Source organism: Anguilla rostrata, chromosome 1 (assembly GCF_018555375.3).
Source record: "Anguilla rostrata isolate EN2019 chromosome 1, ASM1855537v3, whole genome shotgun sequence".
Taxonomy (NCBI): Eukaryota; Metazoa; Chordata; class Actinopteri; order Anguilliformes; family Anguillidae; genus Anguilla; species Anguilla rostrata.
In genome coordinates, this window is record NC_057933.1 from 41,294,578 (window position 1) to 41,315,135 (window position 20,558).

The 20,558-nt window shown below is 39.1% G+C and overlaps 1 protein-coding gene across 11 annotated transcripts in view; it reads left to right on the plus strand.

Annotated features, from left to right (window-relative positions):
• The first annotated feature begins 20,095 nt into the window (after positions 1-20,095).
• The window catches only part of ikzf1 (IKAROS family zinc finger 1 (Ikaros)), a 46,664-nt gene continuing 46,201 nt past the window's right edge, over positions 20,096-20,558 (plus strand). For 5 of the 11 annotated variants that reach the window (XM_064337387.1, XM_064337411.1, XM_064337396.1 and 2 more), the window contains exon 1: positions 20,219-20,366. In XM_064337387.1, the coding sequence (XP_064193457.1) occupies positions 20,228-20,366 (139 nt within the window). In that variant the 5' untranslated portion in view covers positions 20,219-20,227. Of the gene's footprint in view, positions 20,367-20,558 lie in introns of all 11 variants that reach the window. The other 6 variants (XM_064337440.1, XM_064337474.1, XM_064337465.1 and 3 more) reach the window with 5 other exon arrangements.

The window sequence follows — 20,558 nt, forward strand, 5'->3', positions numbered from 1 at the left end:
TGACTTCATTTTATTGCTGCATAAGGTTGCTGAGCCTAGATCTGACCAATTGAAGCAACCCCAGATCATAACACTGCCTCCAAAAAAATCCAAACGGCAACTTTTTTTTTTGGCCAGGCAGTGTATAATTTACTTATAATTTAGTCAAATCATTTTCTGCTCTTTTTTAATCACAACAATAGATGAATGAATGGAATGATAAAAGCACAAATAAGCAAAGCAAGCTTCCCGACCCTATTTTCATGTTTATACACACAATACAAACAGTTTTGAGAACTTGTGAAATCGGTTCGGATCCTATGAACAAACTGATATACGAAATCCCACAATGTTTCCGTAAATACATTTACAAAAGATTTACAAAATTTGTACGGCTTACATTTGAGGTAAAATATTTTAACAGATCTGCAAAAGGTTTGAAGCTTCATCCACAGAAGTGACATGCACTGGTTATACAGAAAAATGTTCAGTGTAAAATCATCTCTGAAAGAATATCTTTTAGAATTTCAACTCATGTAAACTCTGTTACAGTTCAATTAACACTGAAGAACGTGTGTAGTTAAGAGTGGGAGACACCAGTTATAAAAATTGGTAGCTACTTGGTGCATTACAGAAGGCAAATCTCCCTTTTCAGAAACATTGGGAGTAATTACTTAGCTATCTGCTTTATGCACTAGTTCCTCTTTTATTAGCTACAGGATAGCAAGTTTTTCATTTTCTTAAATAGTTTTTTTAATTTTACGTTTGAACTGCTGTTTGTTATTGTTAGTATTTCTTACCACATTTGATATATACATGTTATTAGTATTGCACACACATTGCAAGATTAATCCCAAACATAATGTTCAAACAGATTTACTAGATTAAAGTGTATACTGTTTTTGGTGTGTTTCAGCAACAGTGATGAATTTAAGACATTGACTGGCCAAGCCATTCTCAATGCCTTAATTGGCTGCTGATTGAAAGGAAATCAGAAATACCTACAGTCAGGGGCGTCATAGTAGTGGGGAAAGTGGGACTGACTACCCAGGGCCCAAATGGGGGGAGGGCCCTCGAAAAGCCTGGAATGATGCGTGGGAGACGTGGATCAAGAGAGGAAGGGGGCCCAGAGAGACTGCTCATATATAGGGTCCAGAATTTTGTGCTACACCCCTGTGTACAGTTGAGACACTGTGGCCCTCCAGGACTTCAGTTTGAATCTGGATAGCTCAGCTAGATCTGAAATTTATATTTGAGATTTATAAAAACAGTCGATGTTGATATTTCATAGCTTCCCATGTGCTTCATCAGGAGATGGTACTGATGAGTGGCATAAAGAGGCATCTGCCTTTGCACAATTCCATTGCTATATGCTTTAGCACAAAGCAGCTTACTAGGGTATTGTTGGAAACGACACCTAGTGTAAAGGCCAATTGTAACGACAAGCATCACGAAGAGTGGACAGTGACATTATATTAAATTCTTAGAACTCAGCTGTGTCACGTAACGGGTAGGGGGGACCCAAACGCAGAGAGAAAAAAAACACAAACTCAAAAAGGGAAAATTAACAAAGACTTTACTTACAGGACAGGCAAACAAGCAGGGAACAGAAAAGGCCACGATGGGCAAAAACACAAACTCAAAAAATATCTAATAAAACAGAAAACAACAGGAACTCAAAAACACAGGCAGGGCAGAACACAGGCAGGCAGAGTACAAGGGCAAACAAACACAAACAGGTCAAAAAACGCAGGCAGGTACATACGGTCTGAAACACACGTCGGAAACAAACACAAGGAACCAGCACCCGAGTCAAGGGAACAAAGAACTTAAATAGACAGGGGATAACAAGACACAGGTCAACTCAAAAAACAATCAACCCAGAAAAGGAGGGGATAACAAGACACAGGTGGGAACAATGATAGAATAACGAGACAACAATAATACAATTAACAGGGGGGAGCAGGACACAAAACAGAAGTGCCGCCATCTGGCGGCCCAACAAGGGAAACACAGACAGGAAAACACAGAACCATGACAAGCTGGTTCAGTCTGAACCTTGGTTCTGGCTGCAAAAAAAACAAAAAACAAACAAAACAAAAAAAACACAACACTCCCAGAATGTGTTATATTTAAATCAGCAAATCATATTATTGCACAATCACCGTGTTAAAGAACAAAGAAAAACAATTGTGTTGTGTCTGTGTCTTTTTTATTTGTATGTGTTGTCATTATTGTGTGTGTGTGTGTGTGTGTGTGCACATGTGTGCAAGTCTGTGGGTTTTCATCTCTAATGATAAAATTGAAGTGGAAACCTTAGATGGCTGTATAACTTTATTCAGTAATTTAGTATTTAGTAATAATTTATAAACTTTAGCAAACTTTAGTTCAATATCCTCTATGCCAGCTCCTGCAGAATGCATTGTTCCCTCACTGGTAGTAGCAAACCTGGATTAAAAGATCAGTTAATCTGGACATCTTCATTCACATTATAAAGTATTAACACACTTTGTCCATTGGGAATGGTCCCAGAGGCAATAATATTATGAAATAAGATTGTTGTGCCAGCTGTCAGTAACACAGACCAGAATACTTAAATGATGGTAGAATTAAAACCGATATTTACAAGGGCATGTATATTATCTGTGGCTAAACAATGTTATTTTGTACATTGTCATGCAGAATATTGCTTTGGACATTCACATAATCTTTAGAGCAAAGATGGAGTAATTTTTTGTGTTTAATGAAAAGGAAAGAGAATTAATAGCAGCATTAACTTAACAGCCTGGAAATAAAATGGCATCTTCAGACACAGTGGGTGCCATGCACAAATATTCAGGTAATTACAGTATGATGTTAAAGACATTTACAATGTCTATACCCAAATCATTCTAAATCTTTTTGTTCATGGAAAGGGTTTTTTGTCTGAGAGACCCATGGTAAAAAGAGAGTTTAAAATTTGTTTTATGCTTTTATCTGGCCAGCAGAACAGAATCTTGGCCTGGTGTGCCTGGTAGGGGCTCTGTGTGAAAATTGTCACATTGTCATTGTGGACTGCGGGTTGGATTATGATTGCAATGGGCACCTATTCTTTTAAAAAAAATGCTGCAGCAAAAAGGGGCAAAGGGGCAGGGGCCATCACCACAGTTGGGCCCTACCCTTTGCACTTTCCTGGTGACTACCCACTCCAGCTTCCATATTGGCAAGTATATGTACAAACTCTTCACACAAGGCTTTACATTACTTTTGCTAGGATTTGGCCCTTGAAACCCTCTGAGCATGCTGTCAATTTAAATAGTCAGCTGTTGAAAATATGTGTTTAAATTCTATTTTTTTAACAATGCTGGTTTGACTGGTCACTATTTTTTCAGGCTGGGATTCAATCATTTGTCCTTTGACTTGCAATTAAAAACAATTATTATTTTTTCCTTAAAAACAGTTCTTGTTTTATTTTATCTTGATCAAACTATATCTCATGACCCTAGACTTATATTTTTAATGTGACTTCTTTCTGTTTTACAGTTGCTAGCATTCACTTGCATACTGGACTCATTTTGGACAGTATAACTGGATAACAGTGTTACCGTTCACAATATGCCAGACAAGCTCACTTTGAGGAATGTCTGGCTTCCATTTCTGAGTCTTCATAGTATACATATATAGGAAATCTCTCGAACAATTATTTGGGTTTCACCATGATCATTAACCTTTCTTCAATTTCTGTTAAATAGTCTGTGGGCTGGATGCAGAGAGAAAAATTTTCTTAAATTCAATGAAGTCATGGATTTTACTTTCTTCTGCTGTCAACTAACTCCTTCCTGGACCAGCCAAAAGTGGGCGAGAAAGTGGCACTGAGCTCTGTATCTGAAACTGAACTCAGAGACAGGAAGTTCTTGCACCCCTTCACAAAATTCAGCATATGAGTGGTTTTTTTGACTATAGGAAATTCATCCCTGATAAGAGGTTTGACAAATGTGGGGGGTGTGCAAAATTGAGGTAATTCGAGATTCTTGTAAGACATTCATAAAATTTAAGGTGAAACAGGTTATGAGAGTGTGAGGGGACATGGTGTTATGTGAATTTGTTTGGAAGTTATTTGCCTTTTTGTGAGAAGTCATGCCCAGTGTCACCCCCAACACCCCCCACCTGCCCCTCAGGCAATTGGTGTCAGAAGTTAAGTATTTATTGCTCCATGACCAAAGTTTCCATAAAGCTTTGTGTGTATTACATGAATCCATATTTTACATTGTCAAACTATGTAAATTGACTGGCATGCACTCAATGACATACCATACGTATACGGTCTGAGTGTCAATTGGCAGTTTCAAAATTGAGCCGATACTCCCAATTTCAATGTCTCATTCAACAGAGTTGGGGTCAATTCCAAACTGAAATGAGAATTACTGACAAATTCCAATTCAGTTCTTAAATTTGAATTTGAATTGAAAATATTGACAGGATATGTAATTTCAATTAAAGGAAATAAAATTTCCAATGCCTAATTTCCATGCCTGACTTTCATCAATGTTTAAAATGATATCAATGACATACTCTTACAAAGTCTGTCTTTCATATTCTATGAATCAGCAAAATGTACTTTATTTCATGTCATTGAATGCAATTCTATTTCCTCTATTTAAAATTCTAATTCAAATTATGTACCCTGAAGACTTTTAAAATTCAAATTTCAAATCCATTTCAAAAATTGAATAGAAATAAATCCCAAAATTCTAAATTGACAAATACCCTGTGTTCCAAACATGGTAGAAATATACTACATGGCTTAACTGTTTCTCTAGGGGGTATATGGTCCTGTTGAGCCAGAGTCTGCTTGTGAATGTGTATTTGTGCTGAATCATTGGGATATGCTTCTATCTCCAAGACAGGGAAGAGCACGAAAATCTGCTCTGAGTGATTGGGAGAGAGAGGACTGCTGAGTCACTGCTACTCTCCTCATTCCCTCAACCAGGCCTAAGGAACATGGCAGGGAGACCCACTCTTCTGGGCAACAGCACTGAAACTGTTGTTCAGCATAACAGAAACATGTGGATCAGTTTAATCCATATTGTCATAAGTATGCTCACTTTTCCAAGTTCGAGTTCCAGTTTTGCATGCACACAGACTGTGTGTGGTGCTCCTGTGAAGATAAGAGCTGTGTCCTACTTTACGTGACTCAGCACTCCTGACCTGCTGCTGTTCCACAGATAATATAGCCTGGCAGTTATGAAATCAAGGAACACTGGAAAGGTGTCTCAAAGACTATTCTTTCTGCCAGAAATTTAGAATTTAGAAATATAATGACCATATGGCACAGATATGAGCCCATTAATTTGAAGTTCAGGTGAAGAGAAGCTCAATATTTTTTGATTATTTGTAAATATATTAATTGACAAAATGTATCTTTGCATAGTTTATGCCAAAATTGCCTTTTGCACCTTATAATCTATTCAGAAAATGGCATGATGAGCTAATATGTTTAATGCTCACAGCCTCACAGGTTAGATAACACAGCAATTTGTGTGTATAATCTGAATTACAGGCTGAGAAAGGTCCACACGTTTTACATCTTGAGTTTTAAGTGCATTAGAAATATGCCTGTTTTGACCAGAGATAAGCACCTGCCTATGTTTTATGGTTAGACAAACTGACTAATATGCCACAAATTAGATACCCTTTAATATTACTTTACAGTATTGTCAAGCTTTCTTTATTCATTAAATCCCTTGCTTCATATTTTTTTAATGTTACTCAGAGCGCATTCCGTGGCTGACCTTGGGTTTGTTTATTTTTGTACAGTGCAGACCACCCCTTTTGGAAAGTCCCCCAAACCAGTCAGCTGGGTTGCATGACAGCATCAGTTGAATGAGATTAGAGAACATTTGTGTTGTAAGTGTAACGTAATTAATAATGATTACACTTGCCATTTTCCCACATTGTAATACTTTCCCTGTTTCATTTTTATAGTATTTTGAGTTTTTGAATGCAAAGCTTGACCCATTTTGGTTAAATGTTTGATTTTTTGCATTTGTGATTCAGACTGCTGGGTCTGTATTTCTGAAATTTCTATCTTCTATTGTATTGCAAGTATTTTCAATGCTTCCTTAAAATGTTAATACTATTGAAATACTTTTCATGTATCATTTCAAATGCATCTCAAATACTTTAATCAAATAATATGCCCAATCTTGTGGTTCAGTGGGGGTTATGGAAGACTTATATGGAAGTCTCTTTTAAAATGAAAGAAAATATATCTATTCGAACTCAATCGTTTACGTCCACCGTCCTTTTAAAGTGTCAGAGATGAAAGCTTTGATCGACGACCTGCCAAATCCCAAAACGATGGGAGGAGAGAGGTACTGTGACGGCATTCGATCCATGGTGAGTACATGCCGCCCCCGTACTGATGAACTGGCTACCATATTACAAAGACATTTAAAATTTAAATAGGCAAGTGTTAAGAATGGATTCAGGGACCAGCCTATCGACTGGGAACCTGGAAATGACACTGAGTTTTCCAGAGAAATGGATGGCCTCTACGGCTGGCTGAAAGCACGTTTTCCAGTCCGGCTCGACTGGGCCAAGATCCGCGGTGTAACACAGGGTCCGCATGAATCTGTTGAAGAATACTTAAACAGACTAAAGTTTTTACAGCCCACAGCAGCCTCACCCCTCCCGCAGCAGGAGCAGCAGAGGCGGCGCCAACCTCCTTTGAGGTGCAGGTGGTCACCTGCCTCATTGATGGACTCTTAAGGACATGGTTACCCGCACCTGCATTGGCTACCAGACGGCCCGTATGGAAGAGGTTAAGCACCACGCCGCACACGCTGAACGCGTCACCTTGGAAAAGAAACGCAGGACAGAAGATCAGTCCAAACAGCTGGCCTCCCAACTCCAAATGGTCCAGCTCCAGGCCTACCAACAGGCCAGCTAAGGGGGCCGGGGAGGAGGACGAGGCCGGAACAGAGAAAGGAGACGTGGAGGACCGGCCCGAGAGCGACGCAATGACCAGTGCAGGAAGCCCCTCTCTGGGTTTAGATGTTGGAAGCTATCCTGCTCCCGAAACAGATAGCAGTTTGCAAATGTGCGGCCCACACAGTTGGCGATGACCCCATCATCCAAGGAAACAACTATGCAGATGCGGCTGCTAAATCTGTTGCGGGCAGTTGTACTGCCCCCATCATGCAAATGCTTGCGCAACTTCCCAAGTCAGCGCCATTGACCACACCCTTCACTACACTGGCTGAATGCCAGGCGCAAGCGACTCCAGCTGAAAAACGTTCCTGGTCAACGTCAGGTAACAAGACAGACGGCATTTGGCTAGGGCCAACTGGTAAACCATGCTTATCTAAACTGTTTTTCCCCTATTTTGCTAAGTTGACCCATGATAAAGGCCACATGTCAAAAGGGGGATGATATCGCAAATGAACCAACACTGGGACACACAAGGGTTTTCAAATTATGCCTCAAACCTTTGTAAGAAATGTGTTACATGTGCACAGTACAATGTGGGAAGAGGCCAAGCGATACTGAAATCCAGCCACCCTACACCAACTGAACCATTCGAACATTTAATGATGTATTTCATTGAACTAACATCTAATGAAGGGAAAAAGTACTGTCTGGTGATAATTGACATGTTTTCAAAATGGATTTAAGTTTTTCCCACAGGCAAAGCAGATTCGTCGGCAGTGGCTAAAGCACTAATCAATGAAATTATTCCTAAGTGGGGAATACCAAAGATATCCTCAGACAATGGATCGCATTTTGTGAACAATGCACTAACTGCGCTTTCTGTTTATCTAGGATTTGACCTGAGAAACCACTGCGCCTATCACCCCCAGAGTGGTGGGGCAGTGGAAAGAGCAAACGGCACATTGAAAAACAAATTGTCTAAGATTATGTTCGAAACAGGTCTAGGATGGGTAAAAGCGTTACCCCTGGCACTATTGGCCGTGAGAGTTCGCCCACACGGTTCAACTAATCTTTCAACATTTGAAATTCTTACAGGGAGACCAATGGAGACCAGGATCAATGCTCCGAGGCCCTTAGGCCTAGGAGCAGAGGAATTGAGCCAGCAAATGTTAGACTACTGTGTGCAACTGACAAAGTCTTTGAACCATATTCATAAGCAGGCAAAAGAAGCTTTACCAAAACCCAGAGAGGGACAGCTGCATGACCTGAAGCCCGGCGATTGGGTGGTGGTGAAGGACTTCAGACGAAAGAATTGGTCCCACGCCCACTGGAGAGGTCCGTTCCAGGTCCTGCTGACATCAAAAATGGCTGTGAAGGTTGAAGGACGAACCACGTGGGTCCACGCCAGTCACTGCAAACGAGCTCCACCATTGGAAGAATGAGACCAGACAACAACCCGTTTCACCGCCTGGGCTGCAGCCTGAGAGTGGCCATGTGCATCATGGGGACGATCTTGATCCTCATCACCGTGCCCTTGATGCTGACAAAACAGAAAATCCCCCAGGTAACGGAACAGTCCAATGACAGGACTTAAATAACAGCCGCTCCAGCCAGGTCCAACGGCAGGACCTAAACAATAGCCGCTCCCCCCAGAAAGAAGATTCCTCTGAGTCCAATCAAAAGAGATAGTCTTCTCTGTCACCATCTAGGGACTTCACCTGGTTGAAAACTGCAGAATATACAACGGACTCGTTTTCTCAGAATAAGTTTGAAACTGAAATGTGAACTCTATATACTACTGTATGCTTGCACAGACTTTTCCGCTGTTTTGTTATCATAAAAATGATAAAAGGGGGGACTGTAAGGGAAAAATGAGAAATTACTGTTTACATATTTACTCGCTTTTATATAACCATAAGAAATCATTTTAAATTTCTTTTCTGTCTAACTGAGAATTATTGGGAATGCATAGCCCCTTCCGTGCGTGTTCCTATTTTCCCCAGAAAACTTTCTCTGTATTTCTCCATTGTTTTTAGTCACTGTGACATGATAGCCTTGAAGAAGTCAGAATGTCTAAACAAGTCTGTATCTCAGAAATTAACAATGTTTTTAACCAATCAGAGACAAGCTGCAAAACAGTTTGAGACAAACAGGTTTTGGGAAAATTCCAGAACCCGCCTTTCACCTACTTTTAACTGCATAAAATGAATAGCTTTTCACCTGTTCTGAGAGCTTTCATGCAGACGTGTTGTGGCGCTGTGTGGATTCTCCTATTTGGCCAAATAAATATATCTGAACTGAATATTGTGTGTAAGTCTGTTGGACTCTTCTCATCAACCGGGGGAAATTAAGATAATTTCCACCACACACTGCAGCGCAAGCGAAAGTATGTTATGTTGGGAATTTGTTGATCCTAGTGGTATTGCTGTGAAACGCCATAGCGCCAGTTTTAAGACGCTGATGCTGTCAACAAGCTTGTGTTTGACTATACCGTCCCCTTGCGCCGGTTTGAAAATAGATCCCTTAAGGTGTGACATTTTTGCTGAAAGCCTATTCACTCATTTTGGAAGACATAAATTGGATCACTGCCTGGAAGGTCTGGACTAAACATTGCAACTTCCTAATTAATCAGGGAGTCCTTGAGTGATTTTAATATATTGTCACCCTTAACTGAGGGCAAAGATCTTGTATATGTAAACAGTGCATTTTAAAATACTTTCAAGAAAAAGTATTGTGAAAGTAACTAAAATACTTTTACATGTAAATACATTTAACCCATGTTATCTGCAAAACATTAGCTACATGGTTATATTTTCTGATGTCATTACTATTTAATTTATTGTGTTAAATATTCCTCTTTAAAACAAAGCATTGGCTTATCTGTAAAATATGAGTTAGGGCAGCTAGTAAGCTACAAAGATAGCAGCATCACATCAGTACAGCTTACTTTGATTGCATGTGTGTTATACAATTATCACATTAATCCATTTTGACAAATCAATGACCATTTACAGTAATGATGATTGACAACAGTGTGCCCCAACGTCATGTGGTTCATTTCATCTGGTTATTAGTGCATATTGAAGGTCATTCGAACAACTACAGAACAGAGGTCCGATAAGATACAATTCTCATTAAGTTATCCATAACCATGAACATCAAGTCTAATTCATGCAGCAAGCATAGGTAGTCAGTAAAGTTACGGCAAGTCAAACTAGAAGTGAGGCACGATTTGAAGAGATATGGTAAAGAGCCACAACATTAAGATAACAGTACAACACAAAAGTGCAACACAAACGTACTAGATGAACTTGCAAGCGTAACATGAAATTGATCAAGATACAAAGACAGAAGTGACATAAGGCAGTTATCCGGGATTGGGAGTAACCCTGTGGAGAAGTAGTGTTTGAGCAGTGGTAACCAACCCTGTTCCTGGAGATCTACCATCCTGTAGGTTTTCATTCCAACCCAAAAAAACACATCTCATTTCACAGCTAGAGATCGACTTGAGCAGTTATATTAGCAGAGTCAGGTGTGCCAAATTAGTTTTGAAATGAAGAGCTACAGGATGGTTGATCTCCAGGAACATGGTTGGTTACCACTGTGTTAGAGTTAGTCAAAGTACAATATGAAGAGCTGCATCTTCAGACCATGGTGGAAAATGGGCAGTGACCGAATGATTCATAGAGGAATCGGGAGTTTGTTCCACCACTAGGGTGGAGAAGCTCCGTGTTCGGGACAAGTGAGAACCATTCACCGGATGGCAGGACATGCAAGTTTCCCTGCTGCAGCAGAACGGAGTGGTCAAGCAGATTTGTAGGGTTGAGTTATGTCCTGAAGGTAGATGAGGGCTGTCCTGTTGGCTGTAGTGTAGGCCTGAGTAAGGAACCTAATCCTGGTGGGGACTGGTAGCCACTGGATTAACCTTAGCAGAGGAGTGGCACGTGAAAATTTAGGAAGATTGAAGACAAGTCAGGCAGCAGCATTCTAGATGAGTTGTAGTGGCTGTATGGCAGAAGCTGGTAGGCTTGCAAGAAGGGATGGATGAGTAGCTAAGTAGAGTACGTTGTCAGGTATGGTCAAATCCTCCTGATGTTGTACAGGAGGAATCTTCAGGACTGCAATGTTGCCGTGATGTGCTTTGTGAAGTCCAGCTGATCATCCAGGTCAAGGGAGGTCTTGTGAGGAATGATGAGCGGCTCTGTCTTGTTGAGGTAATGACTGAGCCCAGAGATTCAGTATAAATAGAGAACATCAGAGGCCCTAGTACAGATCCCTGTAACAATGGGATGAAGTGCAGAGACAGACGGCATCCTTGTGACCTGGTAGGACCTATCTACAAGATAGGAATCAAACCAAGAGAGGGCAGTCCCAGAAATGCCCATCTCAGCCAGTGACTATGTAAAATCCTGCAGACTATGTCTAGGAGGATCAGGACAGAGGTTATGAAGCTTTTGCAGTGGAAAGTTCATCCATCACAGCCAGGAGGGCAAAGGACCTGGAGGACAGTACAGAAGAACAAAATGGAGTTTAGTATGGTGAGTTACAGTGAGGAAGTATTTAAGGATATGTATGGCAGAGGCACAGAATTTCTAGGACAGAAATAAGCAAACCAGTGCCTCCGACTCAGCCTGAGGCCCTGGGAGTGTGCAAGAAGGAGTAGCCTGCAGACAGTGTAGCTGGAGTGGTGGCGTTATGTGGAGTGATCCAAGTCTATGTGAGAGTCAGGAAGCGAAAACACTTCATCTGTTCATGGCAAAGGCAGTGATGAAGTTGGTTTTCTGGATAGTTGACTGGCAATTCCATTCCCCACCCACCACAGTGAGTTCCTCAAATGAAGACAGGGGTAGGTAGATCAGGTTACCCAGGTAATGCCTGTGGTGGTTGGGCCTTCTTGAACGAGGCAAAGAGTACAAAAGAATCTGGGTTAAACACATGGTAGATGTAAAAGTTAGGCAAATAATGTGTAAGTGGTTGGACAAGCAATTTTTCAAGTAGCGACTGGAAAGGAGTGATGCAAATTTATGCTGAAGTTATTAATACCAGATGCTGATTACTTCATTGAAGTCAGTCAATTAGAGGGGAGTACTCTCAGATGAAACTACTCGAAATTAGCAAGACAATTGACCAATACTTAAATTACAGTTACCGATTGACTACACACAGCTATGTTCTATTTAAAGAAGAAATAACTGAAACAGTTATTGAAAAACTGAATTAAGAAAATGATACGTTTATCTGAACTCAGCAAATAGAAGACAATGGTGAACACTTTTTCTTGATGGCATCAGATGAAGTTCACCACGGGGATGAAAAGCAATGTGAAGTTAGCTTGCTTTCTGTTCGACCTGTAAGTAATGTTGCCTCTACCTATCCAGCTAGCTAAATTAGGTATCTAGATGAGCAAAATCAGGTACTCAGGGGGAGTGGGTGGAGTTGAAGACAGAGGAGGAGACTTCTTTGATTATAAACACAGGACCAAAGTGTGGAGGGGTGATGTGGTTAGGGCGTCATCTGCCGACGGAGAGGCAGCGGTTTTGCTGGTGCAACAACTCCAGGTGTTTGCAATCTCAAGTAATTGCTAATTAGGGGTCCAAGCAGCGAAGCTGGTGGAACCATATTGTATCTGTTAGGATTATTATTAGGGATCCAAACAGCGAAGCTGGACCTATCTATACCGCTATAACAAAAGGTCATGCGTAAAGGCCATAACTCCCACACCATAAGTTTGATCAACACAAAACTTCATTGACCTATGCATCATGTCCGCCACATTGTTTGCCCACCATTTGGACTTTTTTATTCGTTGGGGTGCGGAAGAGCTGTAGCTCCAAACCTGAAGTGTTACGACATCTAGTAAACTCCTTTACAGCAAGCGGCTAGAAGACATCCATGGCGATGCAACAAAGTAATCCCACACCGTCGGGTCTAGTTTTTATCAGTGAGGGGAGGGTCTGAACTTCATAATGGACAATATTATCTATCTGGGCATTCATAAAAATATTCTTTCACGACTCAAAAAATCGTATTTGGTCATAGCAACAAGATAAACCCGACAATTGCCCAACACGGCAGTGAATCGCTGCTCACTGAGTAACGAAATAAACAAGACAACGTTATAAAAAATGATACCATGTCATTCTAGAGTCAATATCTGTAAACTAAGTATTGAATAAATATACAACCTTACCGTTGGTTTTACGCGTAGAGGTGTCTCTTTTGAGTAGTCATATATTGTCTTGGACAATCCATTTGTGAAATAGGCTATACGCGCATCTGTGATGCCTCGGTACCTTCAAAAATAGCTGTGCGTAATACTACACCTGTTGTTTACGGCGTTGTCGCCCTTTTTAGTACAGCCTGGCTTGATTTACAATTCATTTATTCAGTAAGTGAGAGTATAAGCTTCCTAACGATGTATAACATGTCTGATTTTGCTTTTGGAATAGCATTTTATCGGTCAGCGTAACAGAATTTTTTCTTATCATCGCATTCACTTGCGCATTCACTGTGGGGTAGCATTAAAAGACGATGCACCTAAGGAAACGTTGTCAACGATTTTCATAATTTCTTGGAGAGTACTATTATTATTGAGGACTTCGGGGCATAGCTAAACCATATCTTTGTTGATAGATCTAACATCGTTTTCTGACGCAAAACAGAAGTGGATAGGACTGTCATTTATTTACAGTCTCTGTCTCTATACTACTGAACACAGATAAAATGTCATATTGCTATGTAAGTATTACTGCCCAAAATATTTCGGTTATATACGTTATTTTTGAAATTGAGTGTCTTTAAATAGGTTAGTGGTATTATATAATGTGGATATTTCACATTATAGTGTTTTTGTGGTGCATGCAGTGATGAGTGTTGGAACATTGCCAAAACGTGGTGGACGGTTGAAAATTGTTTTCATATACTCCCATCCCCATCCGCTATTATGCTGAGATATAGCTAAACCATTTTTATTGATAGTATTTGAGTTCCTCTGCAAATGCGCGAAAACACGCTGGTATAATAAAACAATGACGGTAAATGTAGCCTGTATATATAGTCCGCTTCGTTCCGTTGCTACCATAATATAACAAACTTTCTTGTGTCTACAGCTGCAGTTTCTCGCTGCAATTACTAATATTGAATATAAACAAAAGACGCAATTTATGCTGTAGTCTGCCAATGTCTAAATATATAATAAGGTAGGCTACTCTACGCGCAGCTGGCAGGTAGCAGGGATGGCGAGTTGATATTTCGTTTTTTGTTTCGTTTTTTTCATTTATTATTTGAAATATGTATTATTATTCTATCTGTCTCTGAGGCGCTCTGAAGTGTGCATTCTCTGCTAAACTGAGCAATGGATTGGAATATGTGTCTGACGTAGTGTTGCACGGTATTCCGAAACTTCAGCACTTTTTCGGTACTTAAAAAAAAGAAATGGTTCGGTATTAGAATTTTCCGACGTTCGGTAGTTTTGTGTCAAATGTAAAAGCCAAGGAAATGTGTCTCCCACATTACTGATTGAGAGTATAAAAAGTGTAATTTGTCAGAATCTTCACTAGATGGCAGTAGCAACTAAGGTTGCCAAGTGAGGTGACATTGCGCTTGTACACTTACTCGTTGATACAACGTAAGCTTTGACTCAGTTCACTTCAGTAGCAATAGGTGTTCTAATTTGGAAATATTTTATTATAGGAAGATGCTGTATTGTTATTAAAATATGCTGTTTTTAGATCTATTTAAAAGTGAAAGACCTGTTTATTTAGTTTACAATTGTTTAATTCTTGAAATATATTTAATATATTTTTCTATTGTTTAGTGTTGTAACACTATAGGCCTATGCTTATTAATATGTTGAGCAGGCTTCAACTTAAAGGTTGTTAATAAATTTCAGTTTCGTTAGGTAACAAGTATCGAATCAGTATCATTTAAGTTTCAAGTATCATTTCAGTATTGAGTATTGTGATACTAAACCTGGTATCGGTACCAAAATTTTGGTACTGTGACAACACTAGTCTCATGCCTTTTTTAGTTGCGGCACGGAAGCGCTGCAGCTCTACATCCACGCCAGGCCATCTAAGTGTTACGACATGCCATCTAAGTGTTACGACATAGTAAAGGCATTTACAGCAAGCGGCCAGGACACATCCATAGCGACGCAAAAAGTATTCCGACAGCTTCTCTTAGCACAAAATTGGCCATAAGTCATCAATATTTTATACAATCATCATGATATTCAGTAGATATGTTGGGTGAAGGTATATGATCATGAGGCCAAAACCATTTTAAAATCGCTCCATAGGGGGCACAAGAGTGCCAATGCTTGGACCCCTCCCAACGCCGCTTGCGGATTTAATTGTTTATATGCTCTGCCTGCAGTGAGACCGGGATGCTGGAATGAGACGCACGCGGGAGTGACGCCGAGTGATTCCCTTATCCTGTGTGTTTTGGTTTGGTTTGTTTTAGTTTGTGTTCATGTATGTACGGCCTGAAACCAAGCGAAATAAAACCCGTGGAGAAGGACTGCAACACTTTGTTACACACAGCAAGACTGAAAAAACCTGCAAAGTATACCTTTTACAATTTAATTTGGTTACCTTAGTAAGGAAATGTTTCCAACTGTTTGCAAGGTCTATTATCTACTACACTAAACTGGCTCAAAACAGTAAAAAAAAAAAAAAAGACACTGCTGTATTATTTGTAGCTGACCACTTGCAGCATGGCAATAAATATTGGTAGTTGATTGCAAAGAACCATAAACAAAATCCAACCTCCAAGATTTAATGTGGCAGTGTGGTATAATGGTTTTGGCACTGGGTTTATAAGAGGTTGCAGGTTAGATTCTCTGGTACTGTATTGACATTGTACCTTTCAGTAAGGAACTTAGCATGAATTTCATTAGTATATATCCAGTTGTATAAATGAATATCATGCTCACATGATCCATTAGATATGCAAGTCACTCTAGGTAACAGTGTCTGCTAAAGGTGAACGTTGCATGATGCTAAATTAGCTAGCTAGCCATAATCTTGACGGATGGAAAACAGTTACAAAGTCTTTCCACATTCTCTAATGCCAACAACAGTACACAAGTAAAATCTGGCTTTCCTTCTTATATCCCAGGGCTGAATTTCCAATATCTATTGTTAATATACCACATAAAATGAAAGCACAACATAAGCACCATCAGTATAGTAATAAAAGGCATGACCAAGACCCAAGCTTTTTTTGTTCGATTAAAGCATAGTAAAGTTCACTTTTGCCAAATGTGCCAATAATGAAATTAAGCAAATATTACATATTTCAGTGTGGAGTGTTAAAGTCCCACGCACCGCAAAAAGAGTGACTGGAAGGAAGTGAAGGAAGTGGTTTGAAACATTCGGTTTTCCCATAGAGAGAACTTTAAAAATTGTATCTTCTCACGAGTAAACAATTGCACAATTGCATCTCTTTCTCCAAACGATGTGTTTCACATATCAGTTGATTGTTAAAAGTATATATATTTCATATACAATTTTATCCCCAGATTAACGGTATTGTTAAAAAACTACACAACAGACGTTTATGTCATCAAGCTCTCCATAGTATTCTTCGTTGTTGGCTAGCGAGAGCTTGATGATGTAAATGTCTGTTGTGTAGTTTTTTTTAACAATTTTGTAAATCTAGGGATAATATTTTTTTATATTATTTTTTACAATAAAAAAAATACTTGGGGGTGACAATGAAACATTCATTGCGTATTTTATTTTTTATTTTTATTTTTTTAAATGAATGGCAGCTATCCAGCTTAGCGGTTAATGGTAGCCATATTTGTACCAGAATGCTCGTTGCACACAAATTTAGGTTTGGCCAGTTATTCTGGGAGATGATGAGGTAGCCAACTGTACAAAGCCGGCTTGGAAATTTGTTCAAGATTCCCCTTGAATAACCTCATCTGAACTTTTTTAGTACATATACATAGACATATACATACCAGATAGTGCCATATTAATGAGCAGCAGTTCTTAATAAAACCACAACAAACAAAAGCATAAATATATATTAAATGTACAAAAGATGCATTCAAATACTTTATTAGACAGAGGGCATGAATTAGTCATTAGTATCAGTAATCAGTGGACATGAATGTTGTTTTTGCCACCACATTTGACCACTTATTCACAGTGGATTGTTCTTACTTTGATCTTTTCTCCAGGGAAATTTGATGCAAAAATGGGCTATTGTCCTCCCCATAGATTTCAGCCAATAATGAAAAAAATCATTATTTTTTATGATTTAACATGTTTGCACTATATTACAAAATGCTACATACAGCGCGTCATGGTATAATTAAATGTGTTGTGTAAATGTGTGTGAGACTTTGTGACATACTTTATGAGTGCGATTCCATTTTGAATCATTTAGATGTTTTTTATCAGCTTCTTTTTCTTGCTGCATGACAGGGATTCATAAACATTATTTAACTGTAAAGCAAGAAAGGTAGCACTTAATCCCTGTCAAATGATAAGGGATATCTGGTAAATATTAAACAATTAATGTGTTATTTACTGCTTAACATTTATTTTAAACATAGGCTAAGTAATAGCATCCTGTCCTTGCAAATGCAATGACAGTTTATTAACAGCATGGTATTGAAAATATGTCAGTGACAAGTTCCTTTTTGGCTTGCACAATGCTGTGACTCACAGTAGAAATATGCAATGAAATGTCATCACCTCACCAATATTCTATATGTAGAACTATTGGAGAAAGTTCCAACCTCTTTTGGGTTTTGTAGAATTTCAGAGTAACAGAAATGGTTTTTCAACACTTTTTTTAACAATGTACACAGTCTGGCATTAAAAACATGGTCTTCTCTGTGGCAACTGTGACTGGCAGACCTCACAGAGTGAAGCACAGTTATCCCTAGTATCACTCAGGGAATGGGGGGACTATAGTGACTTCTTTATTTCCTTAGGTGCAGGTTGTCTGGCTGCACACATGGCAGCGTCCTCTGATGCAATGACTGTGCAGCTCAGCTGATGAAGAGCAGAGTACAGAGTAAACATAAACAGCAGCATTGTTTCAGGGCACAGGATAATGTGTGTCTCCTGAATTGATGGGGGCTTGCAATAATGGGATGGACATGGACCTACTGTATAACTCCAAGTGGGAATGGACATGAACTTATAACTACAAGTAGTTATTGGGAACAATGGGGAAGAAAAGTCGTTTTTAAAATATTAATAAATCATGTATTTATAAATGACAATAATTCTACTCAGTAGCACCATACTCTGTACTTTGGAAATGTTTGATTTGGAGGGCTTTTACTGCCATGCTCCTTTCCCAGGCTCCATTGTTTGTTTCACACTGCAGAAATAATGGTCAAGGACAATGTGAGCTTTTCTCTTAGGTTTCAGGCTAAGGAGCCAGCAGAAGCGTAACCTTCAATACCAGAAAGAGGTCCTCTCTTAGAGCTAAATAATTACTAGAGAGTTCTCCATAGATTAAGAGCCATGTGAAATAAATCTCATTGGCAGTGATGAACAGTAAAATACACTGCTATCACATCTGATATTATTTCTATGAAATTCATAGATTTCATTTTTCTTTTATTCACATAAAATCAGTTTTATTTTAACCTTTTAATTCAATTTACCATTTTACTTGATAATATTCTATTCATTAGAACATAATGATGTCAGTCTTGTGGGCCCATACTACTGCTCTGCTAAACCCATCTAATCAATTCAAAAATATATTCTGGTAGTTAAACTTTTCACGTTTGTAATAGTAAAATTGCTATTTTTGACAAAATTAGATATCAATGCCATATATCCAGACAAATATAATATAATAATTGAAAATAATTTTAACATGGAAACACATAAAATACTCTATACTATACTATCATGGTCTAATTATATTTTGACTGCAAAATGTAACTTGACTGCAAGTATAATTGCTTTCATAAAATAAATCTACTTATCAAAAGTTGACCGTGTACCCAAATCAGTTGATCATTTGTATTACTACCTGAAGAAATATAGTGCTGATGCACTTTACTGAATTTGATCTATATTAAAATAAATGTATTAAGCCAGAAATTGGCAGGAATGAACACCCCAGCATGCTGTACGTACTGTGGCATGAAAGATAGGTACATTATAAACAGTAGGCTGATTGGGGGGGGGGGGGGGGGGGGGGGGGGAGTTGGGGGAAGGGGGCGTCATAGCTCTGCAGTTGGGTTTAAGATTCAGGGTTACTGTAGCAGATTGTGGCTGCAAGCAAAAAAAAATCAAAAAAATTTAAGTTTTTGTCTAATTTTCTTGGATTCAGAGCTGGAATAGTGATTGGTAGTCACTGGTGGGAGCTCACTGCTGTCTACACCAATATCATATGATGATAGTATGCTTATTTGACTTAATGTCAGGGTTAATATTATCTTTATTATTTGTCTTGTCTATAAAATACATTTGATGATTTTCCAATGTTCCAGGGTGCCAATAACAATCACACGAGTATGAAAATAACTGATATATTTTGAAGCAATAGAAAAGCAGGTTTTTAGAATTTTTTTTTTTTTCTGAGGGGTAAAGTGTGTCATTATCAGGCTATCCAAGTCTTATTATTGGGGTTGAATACCAGTTCCCCAGTTATAATCAATTGCAAATGTCCAACAATTTGAAAAATGACATACAGATAGGATACAACATTTCATATAGGCTATAGCCTAATGCTGTAAATTAGGTTTTGATTGTGAAAAACCTTGACGCAACCATTTTGGTAATTTTGGGAATGTAAAGCAGCACATAAAATTAATAGATGACAAATTCCATTATATAATTTTTTTTAAAAATCTGAACATTGTTGATGGTTATTGTATCATTACACGGTGGACATATCTCTTTTGATTCAAACCGTGAGCAGAGCTCTTAAGTGTTCGAAGGGAAAATTCCAATAAAGAGGACAAACAGCCATATTAACAAGTATTTAGGCTAAATTGAATAAATGCTTGCATCTTTTTCTTTCCAGGTCCCCTGAGCATCTTATCTTGTATATTGGAATTACGTTAGGATGCTAGAGCAGGTGAGGAGAGGAGAGGAGAAGAGTGAGTACCCCCTCCCCCCTCCATTCCACTCTCCCTCATTGAGAAGTAAATAAATAAATATATTAGTGGTCCAGTCTCCTCGCTGGCTCTATCCTCTCTCATGCATGGCTGCCAGTGATGGTCTACTGGGTGTCATCTTTTATTGGCATGATACAAAGCAAGTGCCAAGGGCTGCGGCTCCTATTCTCTGAGCAAATTCGACCTCTGGATAAAAGCTTGCAAAATGCCTCGTGCAGAAATTTAGAAATGTTAGGCTGGAACGAGGAAGTGGAGTGGAGAGGGGAGGGACCGAGGGCACAGTTCCACAGCGCTGCCGCGGCGGTACGAACTTCACCACATGGAGAGAGCTGGAAGAGCTTCATATTGCAAACTCAAGGAATAGCAGGTAGAGTACCATTCACGATGTTTTTTAATTCCAACATAATAGCAAAACATAATTTGCGTAGATGGTTTTCTCGAAAAGAAGTAGAAAACCAACTTTCCGTGGCACTTTTGTGGAGCGGAAGAGATGTGTCCTTATTTTTCAAGCAGGTGTACAAACGGAATTTAACAATCCTGTGAGATTAGAAAGTCTTCA